Raw genomic sequence first — 26986 nt, 5'->3', positions numbered from 1 at the left:
TGAGAGGTAAAACTGTGAATGTGAGAGGTAAATCTGTTAATGTGAGAGGTAAAACTGTGAATTTTAAGAGGTAAAACTGTGAATGTGAGAGGTAAAACTACTAGTGTGAGAGGTAAAAGTGTTCGTGTGAGGGGTAAAACTGTTAGTGTGAGAGGTAAAACTGTGAATTTTAAAGGGTAAAACTGTGAATGTGAGAGGTAAAACTGTTAGTGTAAGAGGTAAAACTGAATTTTAAGAGGTAAAACTGTGAATTTTAAAAGGGAAAACTGTGAATGTGAGAGGTAAAACTGTTAGTGTGAGAGGTAAAACTATTAGTGTGAGAGGTAAAACTGTTAGTGTGAGAGGTAAAACTGTTAGTGTGAGAGGTAAAACTGTGAATGTGAGAGGTAAAACTGTGAATGTGAGAGGTAAAACTGTGAATGTGAGACGTAAAACTGTGAATGTGAGAGGTAAAACTGTGAATGTGAGAGGTAAAACTGAATTTTAAGAGGTAAAAATGTGAATGTGAGAGGTAAAACTGTTAGTGTGAGAGGTAAAACTGTTAGTGTGAGAGGTAAAACTGAATTTTAAGAGGTAAAAATGTGAATGTGAGAGGTAAAACTGTTAGTGTGAGAGGTAAAACTGTTAGTGTGAGAGGTAAAACTGTGAATGTGAGAGGTAAAACTGTTAGTGTGAGAGTTAAAACTGTGAATGTGAGAGGTAAAACTGTGAATGTGAGAGGTAAAACTGTGAATGTGAGAGGTATTTTTTGTGTTGCTGAGAGGGAAGAGTGAGTTACGGCCTATACGGCCCCTTATAGAAGCTAGTGCTCTGTTCGGTCGTTCACTTCCGTCCCCTCCACCCAACTTCAAACATGCTCGCTTGCTCACCCTCTTCCTGTCTACATACAAAAAAAAAAAATCTTGTCCACATGCAGCACAGCCATCATGTGCCACCATCTAGCTGCATTACCCTGTTAGTCCGGGCTTTATTCAATTTCTCTGAAGGCCACCTCTCTTTCAGGAGGGCAGATTAACCAGGGCTGCCACACCTGGTGCCCCAGAATCAAGACAGTGACCGAGGGTGCTTGCATTTAAAAAATGCTGCCGAGCTTCATACGCTCTCAGAAAATAGAGTACAGAATTGTACCTTTAGGGGTACAATGGCTTGTCACTGGGGCAGTACCCTCACAAGGTACTTTTTTGTACCCTTATTTTGAAGTACAAAAATGGACCTTTAACCCTTTTGCCACTTGGGTACATATATGTACCTTTTACCACTTGGGTACATATTTGTACCTCGTACCACTTGGGTACATATATATACCTTTTGCCACAAGGTCCAATAATTGGCCCTAGGGGGTACATGAGTGTAGATTGTACAATCTACACTCATGTACCCCCTAGGGCCAATCTGTTTAATTTACAGAACTTCACCGTAAAAATGACAGTGAGTGGGTTTTCTACTGTAAATTTAAATGTAAATATCAGCAAAAACTGTAATTAAACAGAAAAAAAGAAAAAAATCCCTGGTAATTGAAAGTGTCTATTTTGTCGATTTTCAATTTAAATGTTTTAGCCCTATTTCTCATGCAATTTGACAGTGTTTTACTGTAATTTCTGTAAACATTTTTTACGGTGCAAGTGGTAAAAGGTATGTACCCAAGTGGTAAAAGGGTTAAAAGTCCATTTTTGTACTTCAAAATAAGGGTACAAAAAAGTACCTTTTTTACAACAATTCTGTACTCCATTTTCTGAGAGTGTACGCTCATAAATGCTAAAGTGAGCAAAGAGCAAATATTTTTGATGTGGGTATTCAAGCATGCATATCTGCGCATCTGTGTGTGTATGTGAGGCGAGAGCGCTGCCTTTGTCTGGAACACAGAGCAGGGTCGTGCGCTGGAAACAAGGGAGAGCAAAAAAAAGGTAATCGACGAAGCTGAAGTGAGGTGATGCCCGCTGCTCCTATCTCGAGGTGTTTGAGAGTGTATTAGGATTCAGGCCGGAGTGCGCTGGAGATGGAGTGTGTCTGGCTGCTTGCGTGGCAGACAGAAACAGGTGACGCACCTGAAATTAGACTGCCATTGTTGATTCCCACAGCAGCCCAAACAGAATGAACGTCACACACTCCAACTGCCCTCTGTCTGTTGTTTTTTATTTAGAGGTGGTAGTTCAGGGTTAGTAGTTGAAGGTTATGGCAATATATACAGAACCTTTAAAACATTACATCAGCATCCACCATTCTTCCCTGTTGGTTCCCCTAGCAACAGAAAGCCTGAGCCTACACAAAACACCTCTCTTTGCTTAATTTGTTCAGGTCTTCTTTCAGAAGTAACTCGGTCAACCAAACAATTACATATCCAATGTTCTAGTCATGTTTTTGCTTGATAAAACACTCCGCCAGTGGTAGCAGTAATCATTTCCTTGTAACGCTTCACAGAGTAACCTGTCACTTCAAATTATGTTCATAATGTTGATGTCATAAACACTGTCGGAACCAAAGGACTTTTCTGTCAGGGTTTGTTGTTTTTTTTTTTTTTTTTGGCAAATCTGATTCACTCCAGGCTGTCACTCTCAGGAGGTTCCTGTTTGCAGACTGACTCTCTGAACCTGAAAGAGTCAGGAAATAAACAGATGGGCAGGAAGGTCAGGGTTCATCTGGTGACCCAGTTGAAACGGCAACCTGTTTGCTCTCGTTGCCACCAAAGCCACCAAAACAGGAAGGGGTGGACTGACAGCAGGGGAAGTGGGCGGGGACCAAGCAGAAGGTTAAGGCACAAGGTATCAATGAGCAACAGAGTGGGAAACACACTTCTACATGTACACACACACATTCAAGAAGATGCACACACACACTTCCAGAATCAGAGCAGATGGGAGGTCAGAGTTAGAGGCTTTGATGGAAGACTGAAGAGAGAGTCGGCTAAATATAATAAACAAGTAGGAAGATACATCTCAATATTTTCCAAAGAAAAGTACATTAGTCTTCGGGTGCTTTCACACCTGTTGTGCGGTTCATTCAGTCTGGACCAAGTGGAAAAAATGATACATTGGTGCATTTTAGTTCTGGTCCAGTTCTGGTTCACACTGACTTTTTACCATCGAGCCAAAAGGTATAAACATGAAGGGTAACACTTTACAATAACCATCATTTATAAATGGTAAACAGATAGTTTATTCATGTTTAATCATCATTTATAAACCATTTATAGGCCTTTTAGAATGGTAAATACATAATTTATAAATGACAAATAGATTGTATATTAATGTAAGTTTATAGTTACTTTACCATTAACAAACAATTCAATTATAATTAATAGTTTATCAATAGTTTAAGTTGCACTGATTATAACATTTTTAACACCAAATTAAGTATGTTAATGATTATGAAATGATTCATATACCTTTAAGAAATTGGTTGAAAACATTTAAAGATTAAATATGTATAGCACTTTGTAAATGGTTAATAACTGGTTTATAAAGCATCTATAAACAGCACTTAGTTGGTTATTGTAAAGTGTTACCACATGAAGTTTTACAGATTGACCGATAATTCCTTGTTTAGATAGTTTTGGCAATTGTCATCATATATCATTACGACCCAAGTGGGGAAATCATATCCCAGTGGCTGACACAAGTTTATGCACCACTTCAATGCTTCTCATGTGTATATTTAATGTGGTCACCAGTGGTTTTCAGCCTCATAGATATGGGTTTTGAAGGGTTTGATGGGCCTGCTACCAGTAAGACCAGCAGGCCATTATCAGTCCATTAAATGGGCTACTATGTTAACATTAAAGTTGGTTAGGCACTGACCTTTATGGCCATAGTAATTGCAATGTTATGAAGGAGCACTAACGTCCATTGAAGGAGGAAGGCTAGGGATGGCAACCTGGGGCTATACGTCCTGAGTGAAACTAAAAGAATAATACAAAAAGTAACTTTTTAAGTCGCCCATAAAGTTGGAATAAAATATTTTTTTTACCTCGGTAATGCTTTATATTAAGGTCCTTGTAATAACCATTAATTAACAAGTAATAAGGCCCTTGTAAGTCCTTACAAGATGCTTATTAACATTATTGTGTGTTTATAAGCCTATATAAGTGTTAATAATGGCATTACAAACACCAATAACCCACCCATTATGTCTTTGCCATGCCTTTATTAATCTTATTTTGTTTGCTTATTGATATTAAAATATACTTTATTGCTCATCTATTATAAGTTAACTATAAGTTAACTATGCTTTTTCCAACTACCGGATCTAAAGCGAGAACAATGCCTTATTACTTGTTAATTAATGGTTATTAAGGACCTTATTATAAAGCGTTACCTTCACCTCTTTCCATGAAATGATTGTGACAGTGTGATTTATTTTTGACAAATAAAGTTTATATCTTCTCAAAACTTTATTAATCAATCTCTTCCGAACATATCACAATGAAAATGAAACCACATTCAGAATAACATACACATAAAGATTATATTTAATGTGATCAGAATAAGTAGATTCTATCTCAAACATTTTTATATTAAGGTTACTTAAACAAATGCGTCAAAATCAAGGATGCATTTATATTTAATACATTTTATCAAATATATTAAGTCAAATGAAATGACTACAGAATAATGTATTACAGTGCAGTACAGTAATGATGCAGGGATTATCGTGGTTGGTTCAAGCACTCTCGCTTCAGTTGTTTGGTCGACACCACGGTGTTATTGATAGCTTTCACCTCAAACAAACTGGGTAAACAGACCTGGTTAGATGTGAAACCACTCTTATTTTTATCTGGAAATTTTTGAGATGTGGTTGTAGCACACTTCAGTAATTTTGTGATTTTTCTCATGAATTTTCTTTTCTTGTTTTTAAGGCAGACTTTTTTTTTTTTTTTTGTAATGCTGACTGAGCAGCCCACTCAACTCAAATAATTTATCATAAGATCAGCAGTTTATTGTTTGATCTTTTTGTGAAGAAGAGTGGGCACCCACTCAACTCTTATAAGTGTATTCTGTATTAAGCACAAAGCAGACAGAGAGGGAAGAAATAGGACAGGAATCTCCAATGGGATTTTCTTGCAGGCATGTGATCAAACTTGTATGACCTATCAACCCAAACTGGTTGACTTATGATGTTTTTAATTTCACGGAATGCATTTACTGTCCATTGTGCTTGCAGCTCTGTAAAACAGCTGAAGCATGATGATGTTGAAAGTTTTTTTGCCTGCATATTTCTCTCAAGCAGTAAATCAATTATTCAATGCACTCTGTTGGATTTATAGGTCAGCAAAAAAAGCTTTAAAGTAGAAAAACGTAGCAAAATGTAACAGAAAATATTCCCCAACATGAAAAGCTTTGAACAGATTTTAGACTAATTTGTCCCTTTGCTGTTCCCAGGTGTCCTTCTTTCTGTTCATCGTCTTTGTTGTCTACACCATGCTGCCCTTCTCCATGAGAGGGGCCATTATCGCCAGCGCCATCACCTGCTTCTCGCACACTGTCACCCTCAGCGTCTGTCTTGCCTCCACCGTCACAGAGCTGGAGCCTCTAGTCTGGCAGGTAAGACAGATAATTGTTCACATTAAACATCAATGCTGAAATAGCCAATTTACAGTTTCCTGCTTCTGTGTCAGATGTAGTCGTGATGACTTCGATCTGCTGTGAGCTTCCTGTTTTGGCTTTCTAAAGCAGTAGTTCTCAACCTTTTTGAGTCGTGACCCCCAATTTAACATGCATGTTGTCAGTGACCCCCACTCACTGAACACAATCTCACACGCACAGTTCAGATCACCCAAAAAAGGAACAAAATGACCAAAAAAAGGAAACAAAATGACCAAAAAAGACACATATTGACCACAAAATGATTAAAAAAGACAGAAAATGATCAAAAAAGACAGAAAATTATCAAAAAAAGACACAAAATGACAAAAAAAAGACACAAAATGACCAAAAAAGACACAAAATGACTAAAAAAGACACAAAATGACAAAAAAAGACACAAAATGACCAAAAAAAGACACAAAATTACTAAAAAAAGACACAAATTGACCTAAAAAGACACAAAATAACAAAAAAAAAGACACAAAATTACCAAAAAAAGACATTAAGTGACCAAAAAGACTAAAACACTAAAACACAGTGGAGACAGAGCTGACTTCCAAAATGATTTGGCGACCCCCAGAAATCATCTCGTGACCCCAATTGGGGTCCCGACCCCAAGGCTGAGAATAGCTGTTCTAAAGGCCTAAATATTTGCTCCACTGCACTATGCGGTGCGGCACTGTGGTTAGTTTTTCAGAAGCAAAACGATTAAAAATGATGAGGTACAACATTTTAATAAGACCTTGGTTGTAAAACAGTGAACCTGTCCTGTATCATCGTGACACGGCGCATTCAGAAAAGCCTCCAGAGTCAAATGAACGGCCTTTTAATGTACTCAGGGAGCAGCTCTTCAAACACGGGGTCTAAATGAACGTACTGCTGACACAGAAACACAAAACAGAAACCTTATTACGCTTCTATTAAGACACAAGCAACAAACATCACAGACCAGAAGGCAAGTATACAGTCTGTACATTTAAATTAAGATACAAAACATGCCAGATAACATTTAAAACCTGAGCCTGACACACACACACACACACACACACACACACACACACACAGATTCACACACTTGTGAACACACACTTGTCCTTTCCAATCATACATCAAGGTAAACACACTGATAACACTCAAATCATGATCGTCTCTCTCTTCCCACTCTCACACACACACATGTACACAGTGGAAAAGCACACCAACAATAAAACATGCTCGGAGACGCTTATTGCCCTTGGATACAGCACCAAGGACAACCTATTGATATGCAAGGCCACATTTTAAAGAGCTTGAGGTTGACATAGTGGTCGAGGTGTGTGCTCTGGCCTGGTTTTACGAGATAATAATGTGGGCTTAAGTGTGGAAGACGTAGATGGCGGAAAAATTACACATACACGGATATCTGGGACATGCGTCACCTCCTGACAATATTTTAATGCCTTATTGTTTGTGTGTATGTGGCGTATGTGGCAGATTCTAGCCAATGTGATCATCTTCACCTGTGGTAACTTGGCCGGGGCATACCACAAGCACCTGATGGACCTGGCTCTCAAACAGACCTACCAGGATACCTGCAACTGCATCAAGTCCCCCATTAAACTAGAGTTTGAGAAGCACCAACAGGTACACACACACACACACACACAAAGAGAGATTTGAAAATAACGTGTGATTATACTCTGGCTTTTGTGGGTGCGTTGGACACATTAAAGATGGTGCCCTTGCTTGTAAAATGTTTCAATAAGAAATCCATCTATCCAGTACTTTAGATAGATTGTTATGAGTTGTGAACTACTGTTTTGAAGCCTTCAGTTTGGCATTTCGGCTGTCGCCATCTTGTTATTTTGGAGCCAGAAATTAGGATATTTGGATAAGAAGGCGGAGCTACTGGGGGGTTAGCAAACGCTACATTACAGGCTAAAATAGCGTTAACTAGTGCTAGCTAGCAAACGCTACATTACAGGCTAATGTAGTGTTAGCTAGTGCTAGCTAGCTAACTTGGCAAGTTAAACTTGTTTTTAAAAAATGTACTTACTATCAGCTTTTCCCCACACCTGTACATATGTATTTGATTCTCTGAATCTTTTGATACTTTAATCTTTTTGAAGATGATTAAATCCCTAAATTCCCACCCAGTGGTGGAGAATCTCGCCCCATCCTTGCTTGCTAACAGCTGAGCCTTTCCAGGATTCTTTCATACCCAAACATAATATACGATCACTCATAAAAAATGATTGGGACAATGTGATTTACTCTTGACAGAAAAAGTGTATATGTTCTCAAAACTGCATTCATCTCTTCCAAACATCACAATGAAAATTAAACCATAAACAATGACCAGAGGATATGTCTGAAAACAAAAAACAACTTTATTGGATTGTAAAATTGTATAATCACTAGTTACCAGTTAACCTGTTTACCTGTGGAATGTCCCAAACAGGATTTTTACACAACTTTCCCAGGCTTTTTGTTGCCCTTGTCCTAACTTTTTGGATCATGTTGCAGACATAGTCTCTACTCTAAATATATTGGCTTTAACTGTATATATGTCAAAAAGGATTTAGCAAATGATCACTCCTTGTTTTTTTCAAGTTTTAGATACATATTTGGAAGTGGGGTTGTAATTGAAACTAGCAATTGAGATCATAACCTCATTAAGAAAATGTTTACCAGGCGAAGTGACAAGCAGGGTAATTTTCTCATAGATTTCTTCACAATCTGACTTGGTGGAGTCCCCCCCTGCTGGCCATTAGAAAGAATGTTTTAACCTCCTGAGACCCAAGCTTTTGTTTGGTACGTGTTGTTAGTTTCTCCTAGATATTTTGGATCAGTAGGATCTGATAAGTACAAAAACTATGTATTGTCTTTGAAGAGGAAGTAGTTTAAAAAAAAAAAAAAAAGGGTTAATTCTACTGCATAACACAATTAATTAACCAGTGTATAGAACTTTTATTTCCTTACATTTACACCCTCTTATTTAAAGAATGATAGTAAAAGTCTATTCCTTTTCAAATGAGTACTTACTGATTAGCAGTGTCGTAGCTTGTTGCTATTGCTAAAAATAGTCAATCTTGCACAGAATATCAAACTACAAACATTATTAGGCACAAATAAACAAGTTTTAACCATAAAATCTGATCAGATTTGTACCTGATCCACTTTTTTCCTGGGGATAAGCTGTTGATTGACTTTACCAAGATGCTGCCATCTGATTTTTACACTGATTGATGTATTGTGCTTTTTCTAGAGTGTGTAATACTGAGGACAACAGGTCATAGTTAAGCAGAATTAAGTATAAGGTCCAGAAAACCTCAAATGAAATGTTCACATATAACAAGAATCTTTTAAACAGTCTTTGGCCTTAAAAACTATTGGATGAATTGAAATTTTGAAATTTGTTTCTACAGACGTTCACGTTCAGAAAGAACTGTAATAGTTTTGATGATCCGCTGACTTTTCATCTAATGCAATCATCAGATCAAAATCTTGTCACACAAAAAATAATATGGTGAACATGAAAAACATTATTCTTGCTATCAGAATATTATCATTGTCACTCTGAGTATGTTAGCATGTTGTCCTAAGCAATAAGCTTAAAAGCACAGTTGTGTCGCGGCTAGCTCTGCTGTATCCTCTGCATGTTATTCCTATCTCTCTCAGAGCCAAACATGCTGGATAAGAGCCCAAATTAATTTTGAAACTGCTCTATTTAATGCCAAAATATTTCACTTCTGAGTTTTGTCAGGAATGAGGAGTTGGTAAGCTGCTCATGTCTAAAAAGGCATTATGCACTGACATTTGCTTGACATTAGCGTCTTTGCCCTGACATCAGCCATTCTCTCCGACCAGGGAAATGACACATAAAGTTACACATTAATAAGCGGTTGTCCACTCAGTAAAGACGAACTATGATTTTTTTTTTTTATATATAAAATTAAAGTTTTTCCTAACTAACAGGGAAATACAGTTTTTTCTCTTTAACATATATATTTTTTAAATACACAGTCACCCATAAAGTTGGAATAATTTTGTTTTTAGACCCAATCCTCTGTTAATTGTGGTTTCATTTTCCTTGGGATATGTTTGGAAGAGATTGATTAATAAAGTTTTGAGAAGATATACACTTTATCTGTCAAGAATAAATCACATTGTCACAATCATTCAATGGAAAGAGGTAAAAAAATATTTGATTCCATCTTTATGGGTGACCGTGTATTACAAATACAGCACAACACACACTTACAAAAGTTATTTATGACATGTTATTAATGGTAGTTATTCTACAGGTGGGCAGAACAAACATAAATGTGAAAAAATATATTTGTTTATTTTTCTTTTAATCTCTTATGTGAATTCAGTTATAAAATATTTCTTACCAGAGGTCAGTTACACACGATCTGAATATGTTTGTGTGCCTGAAAACATAAAAAATGATATACATATTTTTACATTAAAATGTTCATTTATCAATGGTGTAGACCAAAAGCTATTTGTATTCCTCAATTGTTAAATTGTATAGCCTTTTTACAGCATATTTAAAAAGTTTTGACATTTAAGTCAACTAAAATGTGCTTCATAGCTTACGAAAGTCTCCGGCCCGGCGCCTTAACCTTTAAGTTTTTAAGCCAACTTTGAGTTTTATTTTGGGTTCCCCCGGATCAACTAGTTTTCAAAATCATCTTAATAAATGCTCAATATGACTATTAATAATGTTGGTAGGCTAATTTAGACTTATTAGGCTGTTTAATTTTCATTTTAGGCTCAATATAAGGTTTGCGGCTCCATTCCAACAACAATATTTACCTTTAGCAACCAGCTTAATTTTGGATATGTTTCTATTCACTGTTTGGTCTGTGTGTGTGTGTGTGTGTGTGTGTGTGAGACAGAGAGTGAGTGAGAGGATGCATGTTAATGCTAGTGCATAACTACACAATGCCAAATCTCATTCAGTAGCTGAATACAGATCACTTTAGTTCATTAATCAAACACATGATTAATAAAGCTGCATCTCTTCCGGCTATTATACCCCCTCTGTGTGCTCACAGTGGAGTGTTCGTATTGCTCCAGTGCTGAATAAGTAAATAAGTGCGGGTGGTGTGGATTTCTATTTTTAGAGCACACCCCCCCCAACCCCTCTCTCTACTTAATTTGCTGCTGTGTTTTAGGAAATGAGCCTGCAGTGTGTGAACAATGTAATGACCCTCTCTGCTGTGAGCCGCATTTATGAGTCACACCCCCTCAGGCATCCATTCGCTCTCTCTAATATGTACACACACACATGCACGCACGCACACACACACACACACACACACACGCACGCTCAAAATCTCCCTCAAACAACCCTCCAACTGAGGTGGATGGTGCTAAATTAAAATCCCACAACTTTACATGGTTACACAACAGTTATGACTGATGGATCTTGCATCTCTCCATTTTTCTCATTCCCCCAGAGAACTGACGGACTGACCATATTACACAATGACATGGCTTGTTTAAGGTATTTTCAGTCCTGCTGTAGGTGAATGGATGGTGGAAGCTGCTTAACCCTTTATAGGGCACTCATTGAAATACTTGGAAATTTAAAATTTGTGTTATTGGAGGATATTACATTACTTTTTTGAATATGTTTCAATTTTATTTTGAAAATCAAGGTCAATTGGGTTACTATTATTATTAGTATTATTGTCCATTTTTAAAAGTCATCTTAAAACCTATTTTTATTCCTTGGCTTTTAACCACGCATGAGACTCTGCTCTTGTTTTTAGTGTTTTATGGTTTGCTTTTATTTATTGTTTTTTAAATTGTCTTTTAAAAAGCAATGAATCTATTTATTTTAGTGTTTATTTCCTGTTTTATTTATTTTATTGTCTCTTGTTCTGTTTGTTTATGTACAGCACTTGCTGCTGTGGTTGTTTTAAAGTGCTTTACAAATAAAGTTGAGTTGAGTTGAGTTATTATCATTATTATTATTATTATTATTATTATTATTATTGTATTATACTGCTTGGTCTTCGCTTATTGACTGGTTCTACGACCTCACTGAGAGTCATGGGGATCCCATTTGGATGTCCGCTGAAGTTACCAAATATGGTTCTTTGCCCAATAAAGGGTTAAATAATATAAATAACTAAATTTATTAATTGATATGGCATTTTATGTACCAATAGTAATAATGGAAATAAATGGAGACCTCAATTAATTGTTAAATGTGACTTTGAAATGTATATTTCTTTTTACATTTTCAATATTTCTTTCATTTTATTTATTCATTTATTATTATTTATGCCTTTTTTATTTTTATTTTCATTATTGCATTCATTTTATATTTAGTTGAAACCTATCAGAGTCAAAATTTTTTGCCTGTTGGATGATCAACATCAGAGTGCATCAATCAATTATATATGTCTTGCTGAGGTGCTTTGAATTAGAGAAGAAATATCAATTTATGTCACATTTTATGTTAAATTAATGCCTACATTTATTTTCAGTATAATTTTCGAACACATCGATATATTTTTTTAATGATTTATTTTTGGTTTTGGCAGCTTCAGTCCTCCATACAGTTGAACTTGGCATAACAGCTTTCTAAAACATCAACAGCAAAACGCGAAAGACAACTTAGAACAGTGATTTAAGTCTGTAAAACTTGGAAATATAAATTATTGACATTTAGGGCAATAATGTAAGTTAGCACAACAAAGGAAGCCAGTTGTCTGCTCAAAAACAAGTTTGTGAGTTGTTGTTACTTATATCTTTAAGTTGGGGTTCAAAACAAGGGACAATAGTTCTGATAACTCTTATTTCTTTGTTGGGAAATGCGGGAAAGCGGTGAAATTCATTAGCGAAAGCTAGCAGCTAACTGAAGCTAGCGGCTAACTGATGCTAGCGGTGCTGCTTGTTACAGCTACAAGAGTAGCCATTAGCGTATCAATGCTAACTCAAAATTGTGGTCGCAACATTAGCTGACATTTATAGCGACGTTACAATTTTGCCAATTCAGCACATTGCAGAAGTTAGCAGAAGTAAGGATTAAAAGTTATTACAATGTAAAATTATAAGTTAGTACAATTTACAGTTGAGTTGACAAAAATCTGAATTCAGAGTTGAGCAAACTCAAAAACAAAACTTAAAATATTTAATTTGATTGTCCAACTTAAAATTTTATCGAAGTTTGTTGCCTTTTTGAAATTTTGAGTTCACCCAACTTTTCTTTTTTTGCAGTGTGGCAGGTTGAGTGGACCAATAAAAAAAACACAAGGGGCTCTATATTATAAACTGGTTATTTGTCTGTTTTTCTATCTGACAAGTCCTCATCCAACTGCTTTTCTCTGCCATGCGAGTAGTATGTGAGAAGGAAGAAAATGTCTCTGTCTTAATCGCTCTTCTGTACTTGACTTCAGCTTCCTGAGCTCAGCGCTGAAAAATTACTCCCAATGAACCATAATTAAGGGAATGTATAAATCTATTTAGGAGATTAAATATTAGCTGTGGACGACAGCAGCTATATTTATATGCAGAATGGAACAGAACAGTGTTCCCAAACCAATAGTTTGATTGGATTGAGTGCGATAGCCCTTCTTTTTCTTTTTTTATTCTTTTTCTTTGGAAATGTTAATAAAAGTAGTCATTTCCAGTCTTTTTTTTTTTTTTACTTTACAGGCATAAAAGACTTATCTCAGTCACCCCTCCCACTTGAACATATTGTACACACACATAGAGGGAAAAAGGAAAAAAAACAAAAACGTAAACATGCTGTACATTTGTGTATGCAGCCCTAAATCACTCTATAAAGTGATTACACCGTCAATACAATATCAATGTACAAAATATCACACATTGATTATAGGGTTGGCCTGTAAGAAATTAGGATTGGATGTGAGGAAAAAGAGAGACAATATAATGACATTAACATATAGAAATAAAACCGTTTTTAAAAAGTAGATTGTCTGCTATGAGCTACATGAGTTGTTAGAGCAGAAACACGTCTAGTGGGTGTCTGGCAGGACTTTTCCGAAGTATTTTAAAACTAGATTCCAGGTGGAAAATAATTTAGACTTTGACCCCCGAAGTGAGTATTTTATTGTCTCCAAATGTAAAAATTGCAGCAGGTCAGCCATCCATAAAGAGGCTTTGGATGGACTTGGTGATTTCCAGTGTAATAGTATTCTAATCTCTATTCTAGTATTAAGCAATGTCATAAAAGCCATTTTTTAATGACTTTTCCTTATTATAGAGTGTTATCTGTGATGCCAAATATAGCTGCTGCTGCTGCTGCTGCATTTGGTTGTAAAACAATATTAACCCTTTATCAGGCAAAGAACTACATTTGGTAAATTCAAGTAATATTTCGAGAAAAAAGTTGCAAATTTACTAGATTGAAGTGGCAAATCTACAAGAAAAAAAGTCGCAGATTTAAGAGATTTAAAGTGGCAAATCTGCGCGAAAAAAATTGCAGATTTATGAGAAAAAAGTGGGAAAAAAACAACTTTTTTCTCCCAGATTCACCACTTTAAATCTCATAAATCTACACATTTTTTTCTCATAGATTTGCCACTTAAATCTCGTAAACTTTTTTCTCAAAATATCATTTTCGTATGTTTTTTTTTTTTACACATTCTGGCTGTATGTAATATCCTCCAATATTCTCTAGGTTTGAAATTTGAAATTTGCAAGTATTCCAATGAGTGTCCTATTAAGGGTTAAGTGCCTCAGATATTGTTTTACAGATCATTGACCAATAGTACAGGACATGGCCAAAACATATGGACATCTGTTACAGTTAGCATCTGAATTTGGAGACATCTTAGCTGACCTTGCTTTGGAAAAATGAGCCGGATTTAGAACTTTAAATTGTGTTATATTACATTTGCAAATCTCAGTTCCAGATGTCTTCCTCCATATTGCCCCCCATCTCACCAGCTCAAACTGCCCTTATCATCACAAAGCAATTCCTTTTTTTTTTACTTTCTTTATATTGATTTTTCAGTGAAAAACAAAACACAAACATATAATTATACACACAGAACAGGTACATCAGACAGGGTCATCCATGGCAAAATACAATGGCAGGTTTTATTCTAAACAAAGGCTGGCAGAACTCAGGTCCAGTGACACAAAATACCTTCGTTTGTGCTGTCCACAAGGTCACCGGTACAAAAAATAAAATAAAAAAGAACCCCATAACAAGCGGAAATGGAATATATATATACATATTTATACTGGGGGAGAAACGCTCCTGACCCAGGGGAAAAATACAATAATATAAAATAAAAAGATTTTCCCACACAGAATATGCAATCACCTCTCATACATGTAGTCCGCAAAGCAATTCTTAATGATAAATAAAGCATGATAAATAATTATCACTTGCTGCCGTGTTTTGTCTATGACTCAGAATGCAGCAGTCATACTGTGAGTTATAAATCAAAAACATATATTAGTACATCCAGTCACATTTACCCAGAAAGCCGAGCATCCTGCAGGTGTATCAAGGTCTTAGTGTTAAAATGTTACTTTACTACTGTTACTATATTGTTATGTCAACATGCACATTCAAATATTCATTCATTTTTCTTAAGTTCTCCCCTCTCTGTGTCCTCAGGAGCGTTTATTGTTATCCTTGCTGCCGTCTCACATAGCCAGAGTGATGAAAGCCGAGATCATCCAGAGGCTGCAGGGACCCAACTTCGGTCGAACCGAGAGCACCAACAACTTCCACAACCTCTATGTGCAGCGGCACACCAATGTCAGGTAAGATTCCTCATTTATCTGTGCCTCCTCCACATTATAAAGGTTATTATTTTCTGCTCTCCTATACCATCCTGTCCGCCTCCTTGTCACTGCTCATCCCTTGTCTTCTTTTGTCCTCTCCTACACTCTGAGCTCCTCTCATCCTCCATCATCTCCCTTTATTTCCTTCTCACTTCTCTTCTTACTTACCCATCATCTCCTCTACATCCCATCTTCTTATTCCTTTTCATTGCTTTGGCCAATTTAAATTCAAAGTTAATCTACCTCCATTAGGGGTGTGCCATATCGTATCGTTCACAATAATATCGGTATATTTTTTTTATGTTTAAAAAAAATGCATATCATGATATTGGCAACGTTCTTACTTCTTGATGTAGCGGTTAAAGTTGTTTTAATCACAAAAAGCTACTTACTCCCTGTCGCTAAACACATGCAGCTTTCAAAATAAGAGCACAGTGCGTTAAGAGAATCCACCACAGAATTTACAAGAAGACTGTCAAAATAAGATGCCTTAAATAAAACATACAAGACCTTTATATACCTTTATTCTCCTTTACAAAATGTCATTAAATGTTTTTTTTTTATTATTTGCTCATACTCAAGAATCAAGAGTAAATGTTTTTGTATTTGGCAACTGTTGAGATTTGCACTTCAAACTACATTTTAGATTTTTAATTATTTATACAGACAGTTAGCCTGGGTATACCCAGACTGCCTTGCACGCTCGAATTTAATTTCGAACCTCCAGACGGTCTGGCAACCAAGCCAGTTTCGTAGCCCTGTTTTAGGGATCCAATCACAGAGCGGGGAGGGACGGTGAGACGATGGCGCGTACTACTCGGCACTTGGAAGCTTTCCGGATCCAACATGGCTGCTGCAGACGCGAAACTCTCTATAGCTGCAGATGGTTTAAATAGTTTAGAGCGAAAGTTGAAAGGCGAAAGGTCTCTCGACGGCTCCGCTGAGATCACCGGCGTTATGGTAGCAGGGCTATTAGCGTTGCTACCGTGGACAGCGGAGCCGCCGAGAGGCCCGCAGCAGCTTGTTTATTGCCCATAAAATCAGTGGATGTGTGTGGCAGAATGACATGAGGGGGAATAAAGCGTGAAAATAAATAATCTTGCAGAAAGCGAGAACTGGAGAAGCAAAGCAGCAAGCAACACTCTCTCAGAGACACACACACAACAAACATCCATCTCTGTTGCTCTACTACGTCATCTGGTATAACTGATCTGATTGGCTAAGAGCTACCTACAGACGCTTTGATAGACATTCTAAGCGTCCAATAAACGGCTCTGGAGGATCGTAAACCACACCTCCTCTACGGAGAAATAAACAGCAGGTGTCCAGACCTAATCTCCAATGAGATTTGGTCTGGTGTTAGCCAGGCTAACAGACAGTCGTCATATGTAGAAAATCATATTTTCTATATCTTTTTAAGTATTTCCTAATATCGTCAAGAATATCGTTATCGCAAAAATAGCCTGCAATATCGTGATATTCTTTTAGGGCCATATCGCCCAGCCCTAACCTCCATTGTACTTAAGGTCACTCTGTTCTCATTGACACCCTCCTCTATATAGAGGAGGTTCATAGAAATTAATCCAGGGTTGCCATACGAGGCTCTCCATAGAATGCCCTCTAAAAACCTGTTTTCCATCATGCTTGAGTTTCAGGAGAAACAATCTCCCCGTGTCCCTTAAGTGGGCCTCACATGTGTGTGTGTGTGCTCATGTTGATCTGCCTATTATCCCTCCAATAATAACAGATTCTCACATGGTCTTGCTCGCGGGGATAAGAGCAATGTCTCCAGAACAAAGATCTGACACCCAAGGACATGTGGTAGTGTGATTCTGTAGGGATCCTCCTACATGAGACAGTGAGTGGAGAGCTAAACGCCAGCCACTGCCTCCACGATGCTGTCCGCAGATATAATCATCGCCTGTTGGTTACATTGTCTTTTTATGCTTATTGAGCTCATTCCTTCCCACTGGAAATAACATCATACTTCTGCAGACTTGTCATGTTTTAAGTAGGCGGAGACATCTATTCTATTTAGTGCTGTTTGTTGTGTATAGTTTCAAGAAATGAAACTGTGCGAGTGTGTGTGTGTGTGTGTGTGTGTGTGTGTGTGTACCCAAGGCTCCAAAGATTTGTTTGTATTTATGCCAAAAGTGCTAATTGGCTCTAGCAAAAAAAAAAAATACAATATTGTTCCAGTGCTGGATACTCCACTCACTGGCCACTTGTTCAACAGGTTGTTAATGCACATATCTAATTGGCCCATCCAGGTTTCTTTATACAGACCTGTTAGACCTTTTCTGTAGTAAAATATTTAATATGTTGCTACCATGGGAAACATGCTCAAGATCTCAATATGTTTGAGGAAGTTCATATACTGAACAAATACTGAATTGCCTTTTTAAAAAAGATGACCCATGAGGGTGACACGGTTTGCAATACATTGTATTATTTGATGGCTTTGTTATTCACTGACAAATTATTAATGTTATCTGTTGTTTCTTCTTGTTTTGTGCAGCATCCTTTATGCCGACATTGTGGGCTTCACCAGGTTAGCCAGCGACTGCTCCCCAGGTGAACTTGTGCATATGCTGAATGAACTTTTCGGCAAGTTTGACCAGATTGCAAAGGTAAACTCAAGAAATACCCGTCATCATTTATTTATCCGTATGCAAGGATGGTCTTTCTCTGTGGAAAAAAATATTCAATTTTACAACAGCCCTGTCACAAGTCCTCAGTGTTAGAGAGGTGTTGATTCAACTCTATTGTAATTTATGAGGCTGTATTTGTTGTGATTTTGTTTTTTTGATTGAGATCTACTTTACTATTTGGTGCTTATCCCATGCAGTATGTGAATGAAGCAGACAAAATGTTGGAAACATTTTCCTGTATGGTGCAGACCAACACTGATGTCTAGCTGAGTGAAACTCAGGAAAACAAAAAGTTGTCATTTGAACTACCTTGAACCATTACACACACCTTTATTTTCAAATTTTATGAAGAAACTATGCAGTTTAGTCAGATATGATCCTATGGATATTTTTTATTACTTGTTTTTATTGACTTTGTGTCACCCATACATGTACTTTGTTATTTATCATGGTATGAACTAATTTCATCACACAATATAAATAAAAAATGACAAGATTCATCATACCATAAGCATCATATTTAACTCAAATATCAATATTTAAAGTGAGAAGAAAAAGAAAAGTAAGTAAATTGGGGGAAAAAATGGAAAATCATTCCAATAATCTTAATCATAATAAAGGGAAATCAGTAATGTTAATATAATATTACCAGTCAGTGGAGTTTTAACCCATGTGTGAACCATGAAAAGCATGCATCATTAATCTTTTAATATCTAAAGCCTCCATGAACCAAAAACAACCAGCCCTTATGATTTTTTATCAAGAATTCATTTGTATTTAATGGAGAAATTAAGTATAAAATAATGTGTTTTGGTTCACAATAAGTGCTTACAGCTATGTAAACTGAAGTATCTAGCAGTTGACCTAATTTGAATAGTTTACACAAATAGGTTCATTACAAAATATCCAAGAAGAAGAATTGTGCTGTCAATCAGACGAATCACAGCCTTGAAATGAATGTTTTCTCTTTCCTGCGGCCGGTGTCGGCCTCTGCACCGCACCTTTCCACAGCGCTGTGCATGTTGACAGCTGCAGGTTGCAGCAGTGTGGGCTGGTCAGATTGTATCTGGCGATCTCATGGGTTCTCTGTTATTCGGGTCTAAACAGTTGAGTCAGGCTCTCTCAGCTTTGTGTCCAGCAGCTCTGTCCCCCCCGCCTGACGAAGCTGCCGTTATATAAACCCGATCCAACGATGAGCTGTTACACATCCCACATGTGGAATGAGAGCTAATGTGTTATGTGTGTGGGCGTATGATTTTGGGCTTCATGGATGTGACTGTGTGTGTGTGTGTGTGTGTGTGTGTGTGTGTGAGGATTGTGTAAAGGTGAGATGGAGCATGAGAAATGGCATTTTATAAATTAAATGATTAACTGTTAGTTAAAGTCCCTTCCGCTTCTAAATGTGTTTTTCTTCTGTTTATGTCCCCAAAAATGTCTGAATATGATTATGACAGTACTGACGTGTATCTGTGTAAAGTCACTCGAGAGGTGTTTTCACATTCCTCTACTGAAGGGGAGATGTCTGTGTGATTCAAACGTACGCCAAGCTAGATTTGACACGTCACAACTTCAGAAGCCAATCAAAAGCCTGAAAAGGAACCTGAAACCTCCAGCACAGACTTGTCAGTACACAGTGAAAACACACTGAAACAATGTAGCAGATATTACTTTATATTTCAGACCCAATTACGCCATTTCCGTCACTGCTAGATATGAGCTAACAAGCTACAACAACAACAACATAAATAAGCTAAAAGATGCTAACTACACTTACCATTCTGATGTGTATGCTAGTCATCAATTTTTGTGCACAACAGACTCTCATGTCTGGCAAAATTTCTTAGAAGTTTCTAGAGAAACCAAAACTACGTGGAGCTCCACTGCTTGCACTGCTCTTTTGCCGGTCAACCTAGCACAAGCCAGATCCAGATTTTGTCAATGAGGGTAGACATGTTTTTAAAAACTTTTATGTAGGCAACAATGTTAAGCAATATATCCACCATGTTAGAGTATTTAATAGAGTAGACTAGTAGAATTTATCATATTAGAGGATATTGGCAGTCTGTGGCTTAGAGGTTAGTTATCAGGCTTTTAACCGAAGGGTTGCCAGTTCAAATCCCAGGACTGACAGGTCACGGAACAAAGTGCCACTGAGCAGAAATGTGCTGCCCACTGCCCTGCATTTAACAGTTTTAGCGTGTGTCTGTGCAAAATATAACAACAACAACAAACTGAATGTTACTCAGAAACATATTTGGAAGGGGACTTTAACATCCAGCCAACAATTAAAAAAAATAAAATAAATTACGAATTAATTGAAGTGCAGGTAGACAAGCTATGCCATATTCACCACATATACAGTTACTCACTTACTCACTACAACCGAATGCTGTTGAAAAAAGATAGGTTTTTAATGTTTTTTTGCCACTGCACTGCAAAAAAGCCAACTTGTATTTTTTGGCCTAAAACAGTGATTTAAGTTGGTAAAACTTGGAAATATAAATTATTGACATTAAGGGCAATAATGTAAGTTAGCACAACAAAGGAAGCCAGTTGTCTGCTCAAAAACAAGTTGGTGAGTTGTTGTTACTTATATCTTTAAGTTGGGGTTCACAACAAGGGACAATAGTTCTGATAACTCTTATTTCTTTGTTGTGAAATGCGGGAAAGCGGTGAAATTCGGTCATTAGCGAAAGCTAGCGGCTAACTGATACTAGCGGCTTACTGCTAACGGCTAACTGATGCTAGCGGGGCTGCTTAATACAGCTACAAGAGTAGCCATTAGCGTATCAATGCTAACTCAAAATTGTGGTCTCAACATTAGCTGACATTTCATAGCGGCGTTACAATCGTACCAATTCAGCACATTACAGAAGTTAGCAGAAGTAAGGATTAAAAGTTATTACAATGTAAAATTATAAGTTAGTACAATTTACAGTTGAGTTGACATAAATCAGAATTCAGAGTTGAGCAAACTCAAAAACAAAACTTGAAATATTTAGTTTAATTGTCCAACTTAAAATTTTATCGAAGTTCGTTCCCTTGAAATTTTCAGTTCACCCAACTTTTCTTTTTTTGCAGTGTGCCTGACAGATTATAGACAGATTATGGAGTAAAGTGATAAACGTGCACAACTTTTCCCCCCTTCACCTCTCTCTTTAAGGAAAACGAGTGTATGCGAATCAAGATCCTGGGAGACTGTTACTACTGCGTGTCCGGTCTGCCTGAGTCGCTGCCCCACCATGCCAGGAACTGTGTGAAGATGGGCTTGGACATGTGTGAGGCCATCAAGTAAAATACCAGATCTCTCTCTCTCTCTTTCTCTCTCTTTCTTTCTCTCTTTCTCTCTTCCACGTTCTCTCTCTCTCTCTCACACACAAACGGAAACACAAACACAAACAGAGACACGCCTCTCGAACAGATCGAGCAGAAGAATGCCAGACTTTATTTCAGCTCTGTTTGAACTCCAGAGTAAACACAATGTGAATTCAATATGATAAGCCTCCCGACTGAACAAATGAAAATTTCAAACAAATGAAAGTATATTCCCTTTTAGCTCCCCCCTTCTGCTCTCCGTGCCTATGTCTTTCACTCATGCATGAACTCACACATTCGTTTTATAGACCAATGCGTTCGCTTGCTGACCTTTTATCACAATCACATTAAAGATGCATTTCGGTGTCGTTCACCTCTGACATGATGAAACAGAATCTGCATTTGTCTTAGTATTTTCGACCCTAAATAGAATTAAATTCCGGAGGAAACAATGAATCATTCTGACACAAAATACAATAATGGCTACTGGCAGCATTTGTAATGGGAGTCTATTAATGACTAGCTTGCCAAGAAATAGTTTCAGCATTACAAACACCCATGACCCACCCATTATGTCTTTGCCATGCCTTTATTAATCTTATTTTGTTTGCTTATTGATATTAAAATATACTTTATTGCTCATCTATTATAAGTTAACTATAAGTTAACTATGCTTTTTGCAACTACCGGATCTAAAGCGAGAACAATGCCTTATTACTTGTTAATTAATGGTTATTAAGGACCTTATTATAAAGCGTTACCAAAATTTAATATTACAAAATACTTACATTTTATTTTATTTTATTTTTTTAAACTTGTTTAAATATGGAAATGCTGGCCTCCGAAAATTATGTCCATCTATATGCGTTCAATACTCGGTCGGGGCTATTTAACTTGAACTACTGGAAATGGACTTTTCCATATTCTAATGTATTGAGATAGATAGATAGATAGATAGATAGATAGATAGATAGATAGATAGATAGATAGATAGATAGATAGATAGAGATAGATAGATAGATAGATAGATAGATAGATAGATAGATAGATAGATAGATAGATATAGATAGATAGATAGATAGATAGATAGATAGATAGATAGATAGATAGATAGACTTTATTCATCCCGAGCTGGGAAATTACAGTGTAGCAGCAGCATTACACACAGAGACAATAACAACACAATTAAATAAAAAGAACAACCTAGGCATACTTCAAGTAATAAAATATAAAAATACAATAAAATGTAATGTAAAAATAAAGTGTCTAATGCACGTGTAGTATTGATTATTTTGTTAATCAGACTGTTAATAATGACTAGTGAATGAAAAAGGGAAGTGTTGGCCTGGATATCTGTTATCTGGATATCTCCTGGTTACACTGTAACCTCCAGAATACTAGCTGTTGCCCCCAGAGGCTCAATTGTTATTGGACCGTAGACGATGGGTTCCTAGATTAGATTCAGGCTACCTGCTTCCTGTCTTTATGCTACACTAGGCTTAACTCAATCAAATATCACTCTCTAAATAAAAGCAAATAAGCACATTTTCCCTCTTCCTTTATAGATTAATTCTGCTCTGTTACTCTCCACAGGAAGGTCCGAGATGCCACTGGGGTCGATATCAACATGCGCGTTGGAGTTCATTCTGGGAACGTCCTGTGTGGCGTGATCGGCCTCCGCAAGTGGCAGTATGATGTGTGGTCACATGACGTAACGCTCGCCAATCATATGGAAGCAGGAGGGGTGCCTGGGTAAGATATAACCAATGCTTAAAATCAATCAATCAATCAAACTTTATTTATATAGCGCTTTTCATACATATAAATGCAACTCAAAGTGCTAAAATAATGTTTATTTATTATTTCTTTCTTTATTTCGAATATGCAAGCAACAAAAAAACAAGTTTAAATATCAATAGATGAATGAATAAAAAACAAAACAAAAAAAAAACAAAAAAACAGACACTTTCTGCATGCTCGAAAGGGGGGAGGAGGAAGTAAAAAAAACGTATCTAGTCCTACCCCTTAACAGATCAATTTGAGTTGGATAGTTAGTATTATGTTATTAACATGTCAGTATGGTAAAAAGCTATATTAATGCATATATACACTACCGGTCAAAAGTTTTAGAACACCCCAATTTTTCCATTTTTTATTGAAATTCAAGCAGTTCAAGTCAAATGAACAGCTTGAAAGGGTACAAAGGTAAGTGGTGAACTGCCAGAGGTAAATAAAAAAAGGTAAGGTTAACCAAAACTGAAAGATAATGTACATTTCAGAATTATACAAGTAGGCCTTTTTCAGGGAACAAGAAATGGGTTAACAACTTAACTCTAGCTGTCCCCTTAGCTTATACCCCCATATGTTTCATTTATTTTGTGGTTGGAAAACTAGACACATGTACCTGTGAGGTTGCCAGTTTTGGATTGTAAAGCAGACAGGGTGATGCTCTGGGATTTGACTCACACTTCCTGCTCTCTCCGTGATTAATGTTGAGTTGCACTTAGCAAGTCTGTGAATTCCCATCTGCTCCACTGCAGTTCAATGTGGCCCGAGGAGGAAGAAAGCTAGTCCCAGTGGTCAGCTGCACCAAAGTATCATTATCTTCAGTTTCAGTGGAGAGTTAATGTCTCAAACAGGCTGTTTTTGGGGCTTTTTTCGGCCATAACAGTATAATATGTAACATTTTCCACATAAAAATGTCTAAAAAGGACAAGTTTTATACTTTATTTTGTTAAGCTGTGTACATACATTGCCCTGAATATTTAGAAACATTTTCAAACCAAAAGGAATCTGTAATTCTATTCAAGTTGACGGTACATTTTGTCGCCTTTCAATGGCGACAAAACCTTAAGCGAAACATTTGAAACACCAGATAATATGTCAGAGATTAGTTGTAAATCATACAATCCAATCCAATCCACTTTATTTATATAGCGCAATTTTAGCAAACACAAGGTTTCCAAAGTGCTGCACAAACAATAAATACATAAACAATAGAACAGTAAGATGCAATAAGATAAAATAAATTAAAAATGTCACGTCAGTAACAGCAATGCAGCATATTTTTTTCTTTTTGCGCTGCCGCTTAGCAACACAATAATCCAGTAGAGACTTAATTTATTGATGTGATATTTCAATATCAATCCAGTTTACTACAATGTGCTACTTTGATAAGTGGCACCAAGCTAATGTGGATGGTAAAACTATCTGCAATCTACAATCTGCAGTCTACAATGTCATTTAGAACAGTAGTTCTCAACCTTTTTGAGTCGTGACCCCCAATTTAACATGCATGTTGTCCGCGACCCCCGCTCACTGAACAGAATCTCACACGCACAATTCAGATCACCCAAAAAAGAAACAAAATGACCACAAAAAGACACAAAATGACTAAAAAAAGAAACAAAATGACCCAGAAAAGACACAAAATGATCAAAAAAGACACAAAATGATAAAAAAAAAAAGACACAAAATGACCAAAAATGATACAAAATGACCCAAAAAAGGAACAAAATGACAAAAAAAAGACACAAAATGACTAAGAAAAGACCCAAAATGACCCAAAAAGGAAACAAAATGAGCAAAAGAGACACAAATTGACCACAAAATGAGCAAAAGAGACACAAAATGACCAAAAAACCCCCCGAAATGACAAAAAAAAGACATTAAATGACCAAAAAGAGAAAAACACATTAACACATGAACACTTTAACACAGTGGAGACAGAGCTGACTTCCAAAATTATTTGGCGACCCCCAGAAATCATCTCGCCACCCCAATTGGGGTCCCGACCCCAAGGTTGAGAATAGCTGGTTTAGAAGATACTTATCCAAAGCGACGTACATTTGAGAGATTATACAACACAAGCAAGGATGAATTCAAGAAACAACACAAGAATAAGCAAGAATAAGCGGCATAAACTACATTGAGTTCTGTTAGGACATTAGTGCAAAGTGTTTTGGGGACGCGAGTGCTTTTCAGTAGTGAGTGCAGATGGTGCTTGTTTGTTTTTGTTTTTGTTTTTTGTGTGTGTTCTGTGTATTGATTATGTGTGTAGGTGTTCAATAAAGAGCTGGGTATAATGTTAAAACAACGTTCAAAATGCTCATTAAGTTATTTGTGGTATGAGTTTCTTTTTTTTTTACCTCAGAGTGCAAGGCTATTCCACAGTTGAATTAGCCACATAACGTTAGCTACAGAAGCTGTATGGCTAGTCGACTCATCCAATGTTAAGTTAGGAAGTCAATGTAGCTATTAGCTAACCTATTCACGGCTATTTCATGAGAATGAAATAACATAACGTGCACAAAGCGTGAATAAACGTAACATGAAGAAAACCTTAATTTATTAACTTGTCCGTGAAAATGATTCCCGCCTCTGTCACGTCAGATGGATTCTCACCATGGTGGTCGTTTAGCAATAACGCTTGAAACACTCATGATCCTACCAAGGTTATCATAGTTAAAGAAAACTAACAAAATAACGAAAACTAAAATTGAAAAAACATTTTCGTTAACTGAAATAAAAATAAAAACAAGAGTTTTTAAAAAAGATAACTAACTGAAACTGTATTGTGTGGTTACAAAACTAACTAAAAATATAGTGAAAATGTCCTTAGTTTTCGTCTTTGTCAACTTTTTTCATACATAATTCAGTGTTTCTATTTCAACATGCAGGAACACATGGTAAATATGTTTACTGAGACTGGGATGTCTACACTCCAACCAAAATACAAAACACCCAGAACTGTAAGAGTTAATAACCTTATTGGGGCTAAAATGGATAAACCAAAGGAAATGAAGGCACATACCCATTACAAAAAAACTAAAACTAACACTAAAACTAATAAAAACTAAACTAAAACTAAGCATTTTCAAAAACTAAAAACTAAACTAAAACTAGCAAACTCACTCTAAAAACTAACTAAAACTAACTGAATTTGAAAACAAAAATTCACAACAAAATTAAAACTAAAACTAATGAAAAATCCCAAACTATTATAACCTTATAACACTACTTTACAACATCAGTCATCAAGGTCCGTCTTTTGTTATAGTTCTGCTTGAGAGACCCCTTGCAGCAAAAATGACTATGCATTTAAAAGAATAACACTCAATACTTGCTTTTTTTGCTCTTTTTGTTTTGTTTGTGGGTGTGCAAATGGTCAGATTTATCAGTAATCAGCATGAAGTATCAGAGATCATCCAGGGCAACCTAAAAATATATTCATATCAGTATCGGTGTTCCAAAATCAATGTTGGCTGAACCGCAGCAACCACCCCCTTAAATCTAAATATGAAGATACACCAGAGGGAAGAACATATTGATGTGTTGCAGCAGCTGCAAGACCAGGCACAATCAACACTCAACTGAAAACATTGTAATAATAAGTCCATGATATTAACAATATACATTGCACACTTATTTTACATCAGGGAATGCTCATGTTCACAGACTGACATGCTCTAATTCTACCCTGTTATAAACATTTCAGCCAATTATAGCCATCTCGTTTGACCAATCAGCTCTGCATTTGTTATGTGGGCCTTAGGGCTGCCAGCCTAGCTGTAACAAGCATGGGAAAATTGGCTGCTGGTTATGTGTATGCTACACAGAATATAAGCTCTCCAGTGCCACCACTTTGTCTCACTGTGCTGCTAATGGTTT

The 26986-nt window shown here is 36.7% G+C and overlaps 1 protein-coding gene across 3 annotated transcripts in view; it reads left to right on the top strand.

The window, feature by feature from the left end:
- Window positions 1–26986, top strand: part of adcy2b (adenylate cyclase 2b (brain)) — an 85315-nt gene that overhangs the window by 20742 nt on the left and 37587 nt on the right. For all 3 annotated transcript variants that reach the window (XM_059349655.1, XM_059349654.1, XM_059349653.1), the window contains exons 3-8: window positions 5376–5537; window positions 7053–7202; window positions 15181–15329; window positions 17869–17980; window positions 21165–21292; window positions 22910–23068. In XM_059349655.1, coding sequence (XP_059205638.1) covers window positions 5376–5537; window positions 7053–7202; window positions 15181–15329; window positions 17869–17980; window positions 21165–21292; window positions 22910–23068 — 860 coding nt within the window. The remainder of the gene's footprint in view (window positions 1–5375; window positions 5538–7052; window positions 7203–15180; window positions 15330–17868; window positions 17981–21164; window positions 21293–22909; window positions 23069–26986) is intronic.

The sequence above is a fragment of the Centropristis striata genome, chromosome 14 (assembly GCF_030273125.1).
Source record: "Centropristis striata isolate RG_2023a ecotype Rhode Island chromosome 14, C.striata_1.0, whole genome shotgun sequence".
Taxonomy (NCBI): Eukaryota; Metazoa; Chordata; class Actinopteri; order Perciformes; family Serranidae; genus Centropristis; species Centropristis striata.
The sequence above is the reverse complement of the archived record's forward strand: the minus strand, read 5'-3'. Positions and strand labels throughout refer to the sequence as shown.